The 17,618-nt window shown below is 47.8% G+C and overlaps 1 protein-coding gene across 1 annotated transcript in view; it reads left to right on the forward strand.

The window, feature by feature from the left end:
- The first annotated feature begins 7,050 nt into the window (after positions 1 to 7,050).
- sorcs3a (sortilin related VPS10 domain containing receptor 3a) overlaps positions 7,051 to 17,618 on the forward strand; it is a 175,541-nt gene continuing 164,973 nt past the window's right edge. The window contains exon 1 of the mRNA XM_028393516.1: positions 7,051 to 7,692. Coding sequence (XP_028249317.1) covers positions 7,051 to 7,692 — 642 coding nt within the window. The remainder of the gene's footprint in view (positions 7,693 to 17,618) is intronic.

A 17,618-nucleotide genomic window follows, 5' to 3' on the forward strand; every position in this document is an offset into this window, starting at 1 on the left:
GACTTTTGTAAGAGTTTTTGAATGCGTCTATTCCCTATGGTGTCCTGAGTGGACACAGTGAGTTTTAGCTCATTTGGATGAAGTATGCGAGGCGTGAAAAGTTTTGTAGGAGGGTCACAAATCGCCAAAAATTAACAGAAATTTCAAAATTGCGGACTTCCTGTTGGGTTTGGAGGGGGGGTCCAAGAGACTTTTTTGTGCATCTTGGGGTGATACACATGTGTACCAATTTTCATGACCCTACTCAAAACAGGCCAGGGGGGCAGGCAGAAAAACCTATGAAAACACAACATTTTGTGTAGCCAGTAGGTGGCGCTCTGTCAAAGCCTCAATATTGTTGTATAGATGTGTTTAGGGTCAGACTCTGATCATACATGTGACATTTCGTACAGATCGGACAGAAAACGAAGAAGTTATAGAGACTTTCTGTGTCCTCAGAAATGGTCAAACTTTGAGGCCACGCCCCGGCCACACCGTCAGACTTTTGTAAGAGTTTTGGAATGCGTCTATTCCCTATGGTGTCCTGAGTGGACACGGCGAATTTCAGCTCAATCCGTTGAAGTATGCGAGGCGTGAAAAGTTTGGCAGCAGGGTCACACATCGCCAAAAATGGCCACAAACCTTCAAATGGCGGACTTCCTGTTGGGTTTGGAGGGGGGGTCCAAGAGACTTTTTTGTGCGTCTTGAGGTGATACATATGTGTGCCAATTTTCAAAATCCTGTGTCAAACCGGCCAGAGGGGCTACGCGTTGGGGGCGCTATAGAGCCATTTTTATATGTGCATTTCAAAAGTCAGCAAATTTCAAAATTTTTCGGGCGAATGAATTTTTCTACCAAGTTTGGTGAGTTTTTGGGCATGTTAAGGCCTCCAAAAATGCGATCTCGGAGGGGGAAAAAAAAAAAAAAAAAAAAAAAATAATAATCCTAAGGGTTTCAATAGGGCTCTTGCACCATTCGGTGCTCGGGCCCTAATTACAGTTGCGTGTCCAAGGACTCTCTATCACAGCTTGACCTTTCAGCTTGATGTGCCAGAAAACCCGCCGGAGCCTCGTCCAAATGTCACATGTTTCCTGACCGAGCCCGGTTCTCTGGGCGATACAGTATTTATGTCACCTCTCTGTATTGATCCGGTGTGTGAGAGCCCCTACAGCACACACTGTAAGAGCCAGAGGACCGGAGCTTAGAGAAGCACTGAAGAATCAGGCAAAAAAATAATAAGCACCTGCTAACACCTGACCACACGTAGCCGAGTAGGTGGTCTGAATTCATTCCAAATGTGGGCACTAGGTGGCAGCACTAATGCTGAAAGGTGCGTTTCCAGCTGTCCCTCAGATGTTACTGCTCTCCATCAGGTGAAGCTTGCTCCTCATGGTCTAGTCTGCTTAGCGGTGCTTCTAGTAACATGCTAATGGTTCAGCATGCATGGTGAATATTAGCTAGAGATGCTAGTAAGCAGTGCCGATATCTTCTGTTGTGATTGTTGTGAGGCCCTTTTTTTTGTTGTTTGGCCACAGACGGCGGATTCTTTACATGAACGCTCTCCTCACGCGGTGAGCGGTGCTGCCTGCCCACTGACTCTGCTGCTGTTCCACCGATTCATAGGAAGCAGCGGAGGCACAGAGTGCACGTGTAGAGTGTAGTTAATGAATGTTTGTGCGTTGATTGAACTGATCACAAACACATTTATTTGCAAATGATCAACAGCTGCTAATTTTAACCTGCAAACAATGACATGCACGGCACACAAGTGCTGCCTAAACCATTTATGAACAGTGTTTGTGCAGGAGTCACTGCATAAGTCTAAAGTCTGCTGTCTCTCTGTTGCTGTTGTCTGATAACAGAACAAGCTGATCACATGAGGTAATGATAATGACCATACACTAAGACCCCGTTCACACTGGGGAAATCAATCTGGTTAATGCAGGATTCGGGCCGTATCTGGATCTATCCGGATTGATTTCAGTCCACCTCTCGGAGGTGGATCTAGCCAGATTGGCTTACATCTGGCTCAGGTCTGAACGCTAGTGAATCCCACTAGCGACGTGATACTTCCAGTTCACGGGGAAAGTGTCCAGGTTGCGTACAAAAGCTGTATGTAAACAACGATCAAACTACGACAGCTTTGCCCCAAGTTTATTTTCCACAGGGCTACAAATGGTTAAACGGAAAACGAAAGAACGAGCGACACGGGACAAAAAAAAAAAAACGCATGACACACGGCACACGTGGTCCTACCGCAGCATGAACGGACTCTGTATATTACAAGGCGCCACCTAGTGGTTTGGAGGACAGCAAACACGCTGGATGAAGCCGGATTGAGTGCAGACACAAGAGTGTGCTAGCCAGATTTGAAAATAGGTCTGAACGAATCCAGCTTAAAGGCGATCTGGATTCAATCCTACTCTAGCTGGACTGACTTGATCCAGTGTGAACGGGGCCTTGGTCAGCTTTAAAGTCAGCTTTCATCCGCGGGGTCCACTCAGGTTTAGAAAATCGACCAGCTTCTCTCTGCTGTTGCTGCATCTTACTTTCTGTCCGCTGGAGCTGGTTGGTGCAGATTGATGTGGGGTGATTAACTGCTGGTGCCGCACAGCTGGCATGTGGCACAAACAGGCCCGGGGGGACCCAGGTTTGGGGCCTGCACAGCTTTTCTTCCTTCCATCTTGTTGCATACAAAGAGAAATCAATGGAAATGCTGGACTCTATGAGAGAGAGAAAAAGATCAGTGGAGCTGAGACTGTTTTAAAAAATGTTTGCAACTATTTTACTTTAACCTTCATCAGTCTTTGTGGAGACAAACACACACACACACACACACACACGTACATCTTCCTGAGCATGCTCTGTGCTTATTAACGCATCATGAAATGATAGATTGATCGGCTTTTGAAGGACTGCTGCCCTCATTTATTTATTTCCGTCCGTAGACGCTCAGCTGACGTGTTTCTTGTCAAACTTTGTGGGGGAGACGCCATTTTAGCCGTTCTACTCCTTTAAGTGACCACACTCATCAGAAGCTCATCAGTTAGTAGCAACAGATTATAATCCACGGACAAGCATTAAGTAACAATAGTCTCTGTCCAGTGTTTGTTTGCCTCACATCAGAGAGGCTCAAATGGGCTCCAGTGTTCCAAACTGCAACTCCCAGAATGCACTGGGTTGCTGCAAATGCCTGATTGAATGCATAAATAGAAAATAAACTCTTTCATGCTCATGTTTTTCTCCAAAAGAAGACGTTAATCCACAGATGGCTCATCATCTGGGCCGTGTCTGACAGCAGTGGTGTTTTTCTCAGGGCTCAGTCGCCTCCCAGCAGCCTCCCTTTGTGTAGTTTCTTCCATCATTGGTGTGTCTGTCACACTGTTATGAGAAATTATCATGTAGGCATATAAGTCTTTGTTTTTTCTGATGTTACAGATCATCCAAGAAACATAATCTGTTGCTTGTCTTTAATCTGCATGTCGAAGGTTCTCAGTCCTTCAGGTCTTTTGTCCTTCAGGACTTTGAGGCCGGCTAACTGTCTGGGATGGGCTGATAACTTCAAACCCATGACTGCCAGTAGATGAGTTGAACAAACACTGCAGCATCGCACTTTTCCAGAAAGTGATTATAGGACATGTTTGTGCGGCTGCACGGGGTCCTGTGTGAGCACAGGCGGGTCCAAAGCTCAACTGGCGCTCTTTGTTTAAACTGTAATGAGAAGCAGCAGAGGGTCAACGTCCAGTCACAGCAGCCCACATGTGAAACACACATAAGAACCAAAGGGGCTCCACTGGTGTGTGTGTGTGTGTGTGTGGAGGTCAGCCACGCCGTATATGTTCTGTTCTATCTTTATTACCCAACATGTGCCGGGCTGTAAATCTGAGGACACTGAGGTCGTGTGTCCGATGTCAGTGTGGGAAATTTAAATTTAAAGGGGCGTCCAGCCGCAGTCCTGCCAACCAGCAGGGATCAGTTTCAAAGTTTTTCTTTTTAACAGCTTCTCAATTCTTTTTCTGCACTAAACAATGACTCATCGATGGTTTTACCGTCATTAACACCCACCAACTCTCACATCATATAAAGTTATTGGATAATATGATTTTCACAGTCGACGTGTTCATGTCACAGCCCTGTGTTTTATATAATAGCGTCATATAATGTGGCTCTTTATTGGTCTCGGTGCTAAAGCTGCCTCCCTGCTGCAGGGAGGAGAGAGGGCGGGGTCAGCTTCAGATCAGCTACCCCACACACCCGTTCAGAGGGGAATTAAGAGGAGGAGGAAGTGTCCTTGAGGAGGAAGATGGTTGCCGGGTGGTCTCTGAGCTCCCCGCTGCTCCTTTCAGCTTAGATACAAAATACATCTTACTGGCATGTTGATTGATTCGCAGAATTCCATTTGATTTATTGTTAAAAGGGATTAATAATTTCCACTCCATTAGTAAGCCACGGTAATTGATGAATGGCAGCATCAGAAGAGATGAGAAGTTTCATTCACTTTCATTAAAATCTCATTACACGACTCTGAAATGAGTCAGTCCTGGCTTTCGGGTCCCGGCTCTGTTGATCGGGGTTGCTCCCTGGTTGCGGCCTGCTCGGCTGTGCGGCTTCAGATAACAGAACACAGAGCGGGGTGGACTGGGACACATCAGTGGACATGTTAGGAAATAAATCCATTTCATTGATGGAACTGTTGCGTCAAACTTGTCTGGCACCACCCATAGGTTTCATTAAGGTCCTCAGTGTTTTGGTAGCACCTCACATGGCTGCCGGGGTGAGGAGAGTTCTCCACAGGATGATAAAGACATGGCAGCAGCGGGGTTAAACGGAGCTGTGGGTCAGACAGACTGAGCTGAAATCCACCGAGCGTCTCTGCAGGCTGCTGCAGGTAATGACTCTGTCTGTATCAGTCACACTGTCTGATGCAGGGCATTAGTGATCCTATAGAAAATAGCTGCTTTAGGTTCCAGCTGATTTCCTGCATCCATGTCCTCCTCCCGCCCGCTCTGCAGCCGTCTCCCCCTCACGCTGATATGATTGGGAATTTGTTGAAATTCAGACAGAGTCCCCTGAGGTTTCCCTGATGGGCAATTTGTGGCCAGTCAAGTTGACAGACAAGGACACAACATGTCAGAAAGCTGAATAACCAGGCGGCACTGTGGCACAGACCCACAAACAAACCCCACTCCCACAGAACCCTGCCTCTCCTCCTCCCATCACACGTTTTATCAGCACAGTGCTTCCTCTCCCCTCACTCCCTCGCTCACCTGCCTCTAGGCGCTGCCTTATTCCCCCCCAGGACTGGTGCAACTCCCTGCCAATTCTGCCCAATCCATCAGTGAGTGTTCTGACTCCTCAGGGTGCCGCAAGCATCAGCGTCGTCTAAACCCCCTCCACCCCCTCCACCCCCCCACTCTCCATCTAATACAGTCACAGTGAGTGTTTTTGTCACGAAGGACCTGCCTCATGGCAGCTGCCTCACTATGCCCAATAATAATAATAATGAATTTTTATCTTTTAATGATAATAATAAATAATCATAATAATTACAGCTCAGACTTTCAAGAGTGCTGAAACATTTTCCGTTTATTAAACCACCTTTTTTATTTATTTTTTTCAGTCATTATGTTTTCATACACATTTAATCCCATTAATAACATTTACAAAATATGTCCCCAATCTGAGTGTTAATTTGTGTACGTTTCTGTTATTGCTACGTTTAAAAACAAAATGCATTCAGCATATTATGAGCTGTGGAGGGTCCGTCTATACTTTGTAGTTCTACCAGTGTACCAGAAGTAGCTGCAATTCACCTAGAGGGCGCTCTGGACATGGTCATTAAAAAGTGACTGGAGCTACAGTAGTTATTGGCTCAGTGGAGCAGGAACAGTGAGTCCTGACTGAAGATGGCAGAAAATGCTTTGTTTTATTAAAAAGCCTCACTGTGTGAACTTTGTTTCCCATAGGGGGCGCTCTGGGGACAATACAGAATAAAAAAGGGGTCCTTTGTTTTTAATGTAAGTGCACAGAACACTGTCAGTGACATCACAACAAGCCACTTTCTGATTGGACACATCAGCCAGCAGCAGCAGAGCCCCTACAGATATATATATATATATATGTGTGTGTGTGAGGACTCCGGCTGCCATGGAGGGAGGACCTCCTGTCCCCATCAGTCCTGATCTGAACTGACCAAGCAGCAGCCGTTAGCAGCATGCTAGTGTTTTACGGACTAAATCAGCTTCAGCTTCAGAAAGACCAGAGGACATGAGTCTGTTTACATTCAGCTCTGACATGAATTCATGTTGATGCAGGTGTGAATAATGACTTTATGCATAGAGAACCGTCTCACAGCGCCCTCTAGGTGAACTGCAGCCAGTTTGGGTACACTGGCATGATCAAGAAGTAAACAGTGACGGATCCATCTCCCACAGGTAGAGCTGCTGCGTCAGCGCACAATGAGCCACAATCTATGAGGATTAACGGGGTTTCCTATACTATTAAAACAGTAATTTCAAAGTCATTTAACTCTTTCGCAAATACAAGTAATGGAGGCTAATATTACCAATTAGGAAAAAAAATAAAAATAGGATGTGATCTATAATCCACTTTCTGTGGCTCCAGTTTGAACTCCTTCAAAGAACAGAGGACTCAGCACCGCGGACAGCTCCTCTCTCTCTCTCTCACACACACTCTCTCTCTCTCTCACACACACACACACACACTCTCTCTCTCTCTCTCTCTCTCTCTCTCACACACACACACACACACTCTCTCTCTCTCTCTCTCTCTCTCTCTCACACACACACACACACACACACACCGTCTCTTCCGGGCGCACACTCGGCAGCTGGCTGCGATACAGCTCCTCCCTCCTGTGTGGTGGCTTTCCCGACCAAAGATCCTTGGACGTGAACAGTTTCGCTGAAGAGCACTTTTCTCCCCCACAGCCCACCGCACGGAGCACTGAGGCGCCAGCCGCTCCACACCGACCTGAGTGACGGGACCTAAGGTGTCGGATAAGGTCTCCAGCCGTCCTTCACCCCCCCCCCTCCCAAATCTCTGTCAGCGATGGAGACCTGCGCTGGCTTGTGCCCAGGCTTGCACTTATCTCTGGGTATCTGGGTGATCATAGCCGCTCAGACCCTGCAGAATGCCAGGGCGGAGATAACTTGCGCATCTTGCCAGACGCCAGTTCAACTTCACCTGGAGGAATTAAAGCCGGGGATAGGCGCAGACCCGACAGAGGAGCCGAGCAGCCTGAAAAGCATCCGAGTAGAGTTCAGGGAACTCGCTGGAATGGACGGCGACCATGAGCCAGGCGTTTCTGCCGAGGATGCCCCCCAGTTCCTCCAAGACGTCAGTTTGGATGGAGTTAGTGCGCAGGAAGACTCAGCTGCGCCCAGCGGGAAAAGTGTCCGCGGCGCCGAAGCTGCTGCGCCCCTGAGAGCGAAGAGAAGCGGTCCTGAGTTTGCCGAGTTGAGCGAACGCGGGCTGACCGGGCGGTCCGGCGTGGATGTGGGCGCTTCGGAGGAGCGGGGCTTTATGGTGGACGGACACAGGCAGGGCAGGTCCGAATTCAGATGGAACCGGGACGAAGGGAGAGGGAATAACCGGCAGGACGAGCCCAAGCTCACCGGCAGCACTTTCGCTCTGACGGGGGACTCTGCGCATAACCACGCGGTGGTGTACTGGTCCGGACAGAACAGCAGCGTGAGTACAGACCCGCTTCCATGTTGTGTTTGTGGGCTGCGTGTCTCTGAGCTGTGCCGGAGCCCGCTCCGTGGCGCACAGCGCGCGCGGGGGGGGGGGGGGGTCTCTGCTCTGCGGGGCTCTGCGGGACTCTGCGGGGGACTCACCGTTAACAGGTGCACCGGAGCCCGCAGAGGCGCGCGCGCGGACGCACGCTGCTCCTTAAATGCCAGGCTCGAGCGGGGGTTTGTGCCGCGCGACCTCTGACTCCCCCAGAAATTACGCACGAGCCTAAGTTTGATGTATTTGCAGCTAATCTGAGATGTGTGCATGATTCATCCCTCCCCACCGAGGCGCGCGTTTCCATCCAGATTAATAGAGCGATGCAGGGAGCCATGAATTATTATTGTACAGTCTCCTAAAAGCGCTGAACTGTCTCCCGGTGCCTTCTCTGAATTTTGGAATCCACCGAAAACAGTAAAATAATGTAGATTTACAGACCTAGCTGAACACTGACTTGTGTGTGTTTCCACCTCTTGTTGCATTACCACCACCAACCCCCTCTCATCTGAGGAGGAGATGTGACACCATGCAGACATGGCCTCTGTCTCCCAGTCTAAACATTCTGTGTGATTTATTTACATCTTTTACTTACATTTTAAGACTCGCATGTGCTTTTCTGGGAGTGAAAGGACAACATGCTGTTCATTAGCACGGGTTAAACAGGTGGGCCATAAATCTGCTGCCATACATCTTTAAATACTTCTCACTATACCACATTCAAGCTTCTGTAAGAATTATGCCCAAGTGGGCCCTCATAGGAAGGGAATAATGAGACAAAATGAATCAAAGTCATTTACACACTCGTGTGCGCACACAGGGAGCCGACGGGCTCCTCTTTGTGCTTTCACAGGCTTAATTTGTTGTTGTGGCTCGCCTCGCTTTATTCCATTTGAAAAAAAACAGGAAAAATCCCACATATTCATTCTTGTCTGAGCTGATTATGACATGGTGCATGAACTTGTTTTTTAACCCGCAGTGTGGACCCAGGCGCTGTGAGGGCAGCGTGTGTGTGTGTGTGTGTGTGTGATGGCTGGATGGAGGGTGAGGAGGTTATCGTGTGCCACTGCCCCCTCAGCTCTAAATCTTTCATAATTATCTTGAAGACTGAGGACTTTTCCAAAGTCCTTTCTTCTTTAGTGGATTTTTTTTAGGGAAATCAGGCCTCGAGCTCGTCCTCAAGAGAGGAGATCTGCTACTTAATCTTCATCGGCGGCTGGTGCTTGTTCTGGTGATGGATGGAGGGGAAGGGAAGGGAGATTGAGCTTTAAGTCCTCCAACAGAACTGCAGCAGTAGTTAAGTTAGACTCAGAGTAAGTAGCTGGATAACAGATGGACTTAACTGGATGGATGACCAGTGTGGGGCAGCCACTTAAAGCCCAAGGCCTCAGCAGGAACACAACACCAAACAACTGCAGCCTAGCCCAGATGAGGACAGCGGCCGGGTCTTTATTAGTGAAGGCCACACAGTCAGGATGTGAGACCTCTAGATCTCTAGTAGGAAAGAGATTTGGCGGGTGGTTTTCACAGTGGAGAGTCATCATCTTGGCAACGCAGCACAAGGAGAACAACCACCAACCGAACATGGCAGAGGGAGCTGCGGCTCAGTTAGCTTGATGGATTAGTCAGTGGAAGTATCCAAAACATCCTCCATTTTATGATGCAGAATGTGCACTATGCACCTGCTCAGTGGGTGTTTAATACCAGAGATATGGACAAACCTTCCATCCGTGTAGGAGGTGGCGCCTGCCGCCATGTTGGCACCTTCAGAGCCCACCTCAACTCCTGGTTAATCCCAATACGGGTGGAGCGGAGGCGGGCGGTTAGTGAAGCAAGAAGCAACAAGCCAGTTATGTAAAAATTACAGCCTGTTAACATGGTGGGACCAGCCCCCCAGAGGCTGCAGAGGGAACTGCAGTTTTTGACACTTAGCATGGGCTAAAATGTTAAACTCTGTATGATTATTATTCTGCTGTGCTGCATTATAAATACAGTGTGTATTTTTCATATATATTCATATTCTCAGTGCCAGACCAACCAAAACATTTAAATGTGTGTGACATGCTGGAAGCAGGAAGTGCTAATGTGCTTCATCCCTGCAGTGGTGAATAGAATTCCTGGAATTGTTGCTAAACTGTGAATTTTGCACATTTACTGACTCACTTTACACAAACGCCTCCTTTAATATTTTAAACCAAATATATTTCTGTTTATTTTTACTTATAAACATATAAATCTGATATTTCTGCTCTGTGTTTATCATGCACTCTGACTTCTTACACACATGCTTAAGCGGCACACTGTGTGCTAGGTTGCATAGTGACAAACTGAAGCAGCAGATGCTTCGGCACAGACACTGAAAATGAGCAAATATCTGTCATTTTAATCAGCCGCACCGGATATTGTTTCTTTATTGTCTGACCTTGGAGAGTTATACCTCTGTGTGTGTGTGAGGTGCAGAGAGGCTGCAGTGGAACTGATCATAAAGCTCTGATGGATTATGTATGAACAAGCGTGCCGTCACCTTCAGCCTTAATCCAGTACTGCTGACCTGGAGGACCAGGGTCATCGCCTCGTCTATTTTTTTTTTTTCCTCGTTTACCCGTGGCCTGATTGGTTAGCATCATGTTTGTTTACAGTCCACAGTCCCTTCCTGGATGAATTTGAACGTGTGTGTGTTGTTCTGAAAGATGTTTAAATCTGAATCTCTGCTGTTCATCCACCATGAACTCGCCACCTTCCTTTTCTCAGTCTCATCTCAGCCGGGGCTGGTCGGCCGTGTCTTGTACTGTGTCTACCTGTGAGAGGACTGCTGTGGGCTCCCTGCAGGGAGGGATGGAGGCGGGGGTGTCGGCGTGTCCTCTGAGGCGTGTACACCAGGCTAATGCACTCTCCCTGTCTGCCTGTACCTGTCCGGCTGGCTGTCTCTGCCCCCTCAGATCTGCCTCTGTTCCCTCCTTGTCTGCTGCGTGTGTCTCCGCCTCAGGCTTGTGCAGGTTATGTCAAAGCTTTAACCTTACAATGTAGAGGAAGCCATGTTGAGACTAACTGTCATTTATAATATTCATGAACATAATTCAGATGAAGCATCCCTGCAGCAACGTGACAACTCCTTTTCCTGCAGCATGTTGGATCCAGCGTAACCTCTCAGCCTCGGCAGTCAGGAGCATAATGGCATTGTGACTGACAGCTTGAATACAAAATGGATAGCTTCCGCGGCGCCTGTGTTAGTGAAACATTCATCTCCTCCGAGGAAACCTTGAGCTTTCCTTCCAACATCATAATCAAAATGAATTCGGCTCCTCTTAAGACCAGCATCTGAGTGTGCGGGCTTCGGACTCCTTGATGTTTGTTTCATGTAGCGTGGCTCGGCCCCGCTCTTGTTGTCCTCTGTTCATTTGAAGGAGGATGGTGAACATTAGCATGAGGCGGCGTGGCTGCGAGCTCAGCTCTCATGGTCTTTAAAGTCGTGAGAACTCACACAGAGGCAGGACATCCATATCTGGCAAGTCATCAATGGAGCTGACAGGGTGTGTTTGAAAATCCCAAATCCCTCTGAGGAACCGGAGGAACACTGCAGATTGCTGTGAGTTCAGTTTGAAGACGCAAATGTCACACACACGCCCACACACGTGTTCCAGGCATGTACCAGTCCTGCTCCTCTGTGGAAACGGTGCAATCATGTTAACAGTGGTGTGGAAACTGTTTTTCACCTCGCTGTGCAGAAAGCCTGCAGATCATCTGTGACCACTGCTCCATCATGGCCGAACTGTGAAGTGCAGAATTCTTTGTTTTTTTTTTTTTTTAGAGAACCTTTGTAGTTCAGCTCATCTTTGATTTGGTAGGACTGCAGATCAGCCAGATCCTCTGAATGCTGGACACCTGAGAGTCAGTCATGGCTTCCTGGTTGTTGCTGCAGAGGGCAGAATGTGTTGGTGACCGACTTTATTTTGTTATTTCAGGAGAGATTTGAACCTTTTAGATCTGTAGGTAAAGGCAGTTTGAGCTTAGCGTTGACTTTGCCTCACACATGATGCTTTCAGAGTCATATCTTCTCCTCTGTGTGGAACAGGACTCCATTACATCCTGCAAAATGTTGCAGCAGAATACTTTATGCACCTGACTGCTTCTATTTGCATGTTGTTGGTCATTATATTCAGCAGCCATTGTGTATTAAAAGAGCCGAGAGACCCACTAACAAGGACAGAGGCATGTGCAGCATTTCCAAGCTGCGGGGAGGAGGGGGGAGGAGGAGAGGGAGGATGGGGAGGGGGGGGTGATTTAGGATGTAGAGGCAGGTCTTGTTCTCGCTCACTCTCCATCAACCCATCTCACCCCTCAGCCTAAATTACTGATGCTAATACATTATAAAGTTCTTTCTTCCCCTCTCTCCTGCTCTGGTGGCCGTCTGCTCCGAAGGAGGAGGGGGGGGGGGACTGGAATATGATAAATAATGTAACCCCTCCCAGCGAGCCACCGCTGCCCCCCATCCCTCCATCTCTCCTCACTAATCCTGGTCTAATTAGTGTCTACAAATTTGTCCCTCAGCCCCCGCTGTCTTGTGTTTTTTTTTTTTTTTTTTTTTGCAGTGGAAGTGTGATGTTGTGGCGCGGGGCCGTGTGCCACAAACCATGAATGTAGGATGTGTCCTGACTGGCCTGCAGAGCTCCACTCTTGGCTGCAGTTCTTAAACAGTCGGGGTGATGCTTGCTCTTGACCTCCTGATTCCATGCAGCGAGGATTTAAAAGCATGTCATGTCACGTAACGCTCACGCTGCACGCCGAGGCTCAGAGCTGTGTGTGTGTGGGATGAGTTGGGGAAACGTACGGCAGGTCCTTCCTCATGTCTGACTCAACTGGAGTAAAGAAGCATCATGATGTTTTTTTTTTTACTGTGTGGCAAAGGAAGCATCACAGGATTTTTAACTACAGCCAGAACAAACACATGATATCAGCTTCAGCCTCTAACCCTTGTGACTGCATGTCAGCACAGTTTTTAGCATTTTTTAGCTCCAGCTAAAGGTCATGAGATGCACTTAAAAGAGTCATATTAATGTTAAAACTCTCCACGGCACCACATTAAGGAAGCCATTCAGAGCAGCCGTCCAATCAGGAGCTTTGCACCTGCTCCCGCGGCACGCTGCGTATCTGGCAGCTAAAAGGCTTTGAAGCCACGAGTGCATGTGTGAAGTAGAAACCCGGCCGTTCGTACGAGAGCCTTTAAAGCCTGCAAACCTAATGGCCTCATTATGCTCCTCCTGTATGATTGCTGCAGCGGCTGAAGCGCTGATGGAAGTCACCTCGCTGCAACTTCAGACTCCAGTATAATCACACGCTTGGTCACTGATCCCGGGCGGCAGTATGAGGGTGCTGAGTGAGTGACTGTGTGTGTGTGTAGAGGTGTGTTAATTATACTGGTACAGTGTCAGATTTCTGTTTTACTACATGACTTTTAGCATATGGTGGAGTTGTAATGATTTCTTCATTATAATCATGCTAGAGATTGATTGATTGGGAGGCAGTGCCCTCCCCTCTCTACTGTGAACGGGATGATACATGTCTCATTCATACCCCCTCACCCACCGCCGCCTCTGGCCCCTTTAGACAGACGTGTAGGGGTAAAACCATCCTATGGTAGAAAACCTCTTTGAAGTGTAGTCCAGGATCGTGCAGTTATAAAGTTATAAAATCAGCTGGCAGTAGATCTTATTGCTGGCCTGGAGGAACGTGCATGTGTGACCAGGCAGAAGGATTATTACACTGCTGCACTGGATAAACCTGCAACTGGAGGAAGTTACCTGAAAACCTGATGACGGGGTGGTGACGGTTATTAGATAGTAAACTTCATCATTGTATTGAACGAGGAATCACTGTGATGTCTCCGGTCTGGACTGGTCCTGGTTTGTCCGATCAATAGTGTGGTCTCAGGACGGAGACCAGTCTCCATTACTGCAACACTACCATTAAGAGAGCATGTGGTACCTTCTTCTTCTTCTTCTTCCTCCTCCTCTTCCTCCTGCCGTACACATCTATGAATTGACTTCCAGAATATTGAACTTTAAGTCTGAGGCTCCAGCTCCCAGAGGCACGCTGCATCTTGACCTTATCCACCTTCTTTCTGAGCCAAGTGCGATACCTTGTAATGTTGATGTCCCTTGCCATTTCCCAAACATGGGCGACCCGGGAGAGCGGCCAGGCGATGAGCACATAATAATGTCAGACCACAGCGATAGACCGCACGCTGTGTGTGTGTGTCTGTGTGTGTGTGTGTGTGTGTGTCGCACAGCCCTCCGTTCACTTTGTGTCTTCCTCTCTGTCTCCCTCCCTCCCATGCAATGATATGCTTCCACTAGGTCACACACACACACACACACACACACACAGCCTCAATCATTCTCAGTATCACGTCTCACTCTCGGTCGGAGTGAATGGTGTCGTGCCTGGAGGAGGTTGTCATTGATGGAGACTAATGTTGACGCATCACACCCCAGGACCTGCAGTCAATTAACACGTTGTCTAATTAAAGTGATGTACTGGTTTATCTATGAGAGATGGGGAGAGGCTGTAAAATGTGTCCACGCTGCGTTAACTTTACAATCAGGGCCGCTTCTTTATTTCCATTTGGATTTTAATGGTAATAACCTGCTTAAACATCCTCCTCATTACGGAGCAGATTGTGTGAGCATCCTTCATCGGCGCCGGCAGGAGATGGATGCTCCTATATCCCTGTTTTTCTGTTAATACGGCTTGAGTACGTGACTGAACTCCTGACTGTCCATGCTGCTGAACTGTGCCTGAGAAGTGCCCTTTAAATAAATCCCCCCCCCCCCTCTTAAAGGTTTGCTTCCTTTGAACAGGAGCCGCATTACATTTCTATCAGACGCAGTAATTGTCTCTTATTTATCCAGCCTCCATGCTGAGCCGCTCTTAAAATTTTAATGACGCCGTAAGAGTTGTTTGGACTGCTTGACGGGTGTGCTGCTAATATAAGCCTGTCTTATAAAAGAGAGTGTGAGTGGTCATGGATATCAATGAATTATTAATCCCCCGGCTCTTTTATTGGTGTTTTCTGTGAGTGAAGAACAGAGAATACACCGTCTCCTCATAATCCTGAGGAGGAAAAAACGCAGAGCGGCTCCGAGCAGCTCCACAGAGTCCGACGAGCTCAGGTGGAGGCGTCGTTAATGATACCTTTGGTTAGCGAAAGAATGGAGGTGGCACTAGAAGATCGGGCATTTAATCCCCTCTGAGGGCCCCCCCCGATACAAAAGGGTGCACTCATTCTGCACACTGAGCAACAAGTGCACGCCGCTGCCCAGTCTGATGTCACGCTGCTCACTCAAACCTGCTTAAAAATGCCACTTCTGATTCTGTCATCTCTGAAACATAGTGAAGTGTTGTGTCATTGTGTGAAAAAAAGTGATGTTTAAGCTTTCTGGTGCAGAAGCTAGCTAACATTAGCTCTTTGGCTACTCGGTGAAGCTGCCCTGTGGATCCAGATTATTCCTTCTTCTAGGGCCAATCTGGCTGCTAAACTGGCTAGCTGGCTCTTTGCATGATGTCATCAGTCAGTGTTACAAAGTGCAGAAGATAAATGTGGAGTAGCTATGTTACTGCTAGCTACTGCCGAGTCTGCATGAACGGGCGTTCATCTCCTGACTAATACGTAGAGAAGGAGTCTGGACTTGTAGTGATTTCTTTCGCTGCTCATCCAAGCAGCTTCATCAGTTCTAACTGTTTGGTGGGGAAACATGGTTTATATGTGGTTACAGACCTCAGTGGGTGGGTCTGGACAAAACTTACATACAATAGCACTAAATGTTTCCATAGTTACCTGTGATGATCTGGCTGACTGGGCCAGGTGTGTCTAACGACTATGAGACTTCTGGAGGGGGACTGGTTGACAGCCCTTTGTTCTTGCTGTGAGTATGTGTAAACTTCCTGGGAATGGATGGAAGCTGCATTGTATGTGGTAGAAAGATGATGTCTGAGGCCACCACCTCTGTTAAGGGAAGATTCTTCAAGCTTCACATAGAGGGGTAAGTATGGAAACATTTAGTGCTATTGTATTTTTTTTTAAGTTTTACCCAGACCCACCCACTGAGGTCTGCCACCACATATAAACCATGTTTCCCCACCAAACAGTTAGAACTGATGAAGCTGCTTGGATGAGCAGCGAAACGTCTTCAAGAAAACTCCACAAGTCCAGACGCCTCGCTTCAATCTTCTCTACGTATGATGACCTGGATGACTGAGAATCTTCATCAACATCTCCTGACAGCAACACTCAGGGCTTGTCTGGCTCCACACTAACTTGTTGTTCATTGTTCAGACCTAGGTTACAGCTAGCTGGCTAAGCTCAGCTCACATGCTCTCTACAGTCAGAGCAGGTGTGATGATGATACTAACGTTTGTATTAAATTCAACAGTGGATTTAGCGACTGTTAGCCAGTTAGCTTAGCTCTGCAGCATTAGACGCCCGGCGTCTGTACCTGATTCTGACTTTTGGAGCCTTTCAGGCTGCTGAAAGCTGCAGATTGTGCAGAGCAGCTGATATGATGACTCACCTGATTCATCTAGTGTTATCTGTTCACTCGATGAAAACTATTAAAGCCAGCGTGGACAAGAAAAGACGTCCTTAAAGAGGTCAGAGACACTCTGAAGATCTGAAAGGAAGCAGTGAAAACACACAGCGGGCCGGTCAGAGGTGGGAAATGACATGGCCGGCATTTCCTGCAGTGTTGCTGCCGGTGTTTGATTGCGTTGTTTGTCATCGCTCGGTTTCAGAATAAAATCACTGTTAATGTGTTGCCTCAGCTCGTGATCTTTGGGAGTCGGCACCTGGATCCAGCAGAAAGCAAAGTGTTGTTTTAGCTAATGCACAGAATGGTTGGGGGGGGGGGGTAGCAGCTGCCTCTCACAGCGTCACATTTGTGGCGATAAAAGGTCTGAACGTGTGAACATTGTGCATTAGGATGCGTATGGATGAGTATAGGTGCAAACGTGTGCACAGTATGTGCTAATGAGTGTGAGCTGCCACTAAGTCATAAAGCTAATGAAGCATGCCGAGTGAAGAGGTGTCAGCTCCCACAGAGAGAGAGAGGAAAAAGTTTCCCGGCGGCTCGCTCGTCAGTGGAGGCTAAATAACAGTATTGGAGTGTAGCTCCAGCGTGCTGTTAGAGGAACATAATCACATCTACCCCATAATGAAGAATAAAGCGCCGGTGTCTCCTCTGCTTTACATTAACCTCAGCAGCTTTATAATCCCTCTTTTTTTTTCTGGCTGCTGTAATAAAGTCGTCCCAGCGTGGCCCCGCTGCGACCCTCAACATTCATTTCCCCATTTCCTCCATTTGTTTGCACACTCCACTCACAGCGTCTGGACTTTGGAGGTTGTAATGTTGAGTAATGAGTGGTAACAGGCGTGCAGCTAAATAAACACCTTAGCCTGACACTTTTTACGTGCTCCAGCTCGCAAGCCTGTTTTTTTCTTTTTTGCCTGCGTCAACAGCACAGTGATTTTCTGCAGCGTGGCTCGCCGTGCTGAGAGCAGCACATAAACGGCCGCTTCTTCCTTAATGTGAAGCTTTATCGGTGTTTCTGTGCTGGTCGTCATAAAGCGAGCATGTTGAATATTCACCCATATTTCAGCGTTCAGATTTATTGATGATGATGATGCCACCTCCTGACCGTTTCTCACCCTGAAGTCGAAGCTTAAACCTCCTAAATCCCCATCACTGCGGGTGGAGGTGGCCACGGTGCTGCCCCAGTCCTGTCACACTCAGACTGATAGTGGCCTCTTTACAATCAATGGTGCTCAGCATCATTCCTGGTGTGTCATATAGCTGCAGGCTACAGTGGAAATAATGCCAGTATCAGCTCAGCCA

Source organism: Parambassis ranga, chromosome 1 (genome assembly GCF_900634625.1).
Source record: "Parambassis ranga chromosome 1, fParRan2.1, whole genome shotgun sequence".
NCBI classification, from domain to species: Eukaryota; Metazoa; Chordata; class Actinopteri; family Ambassidae; genus Parambassis; species Parambassis ranga.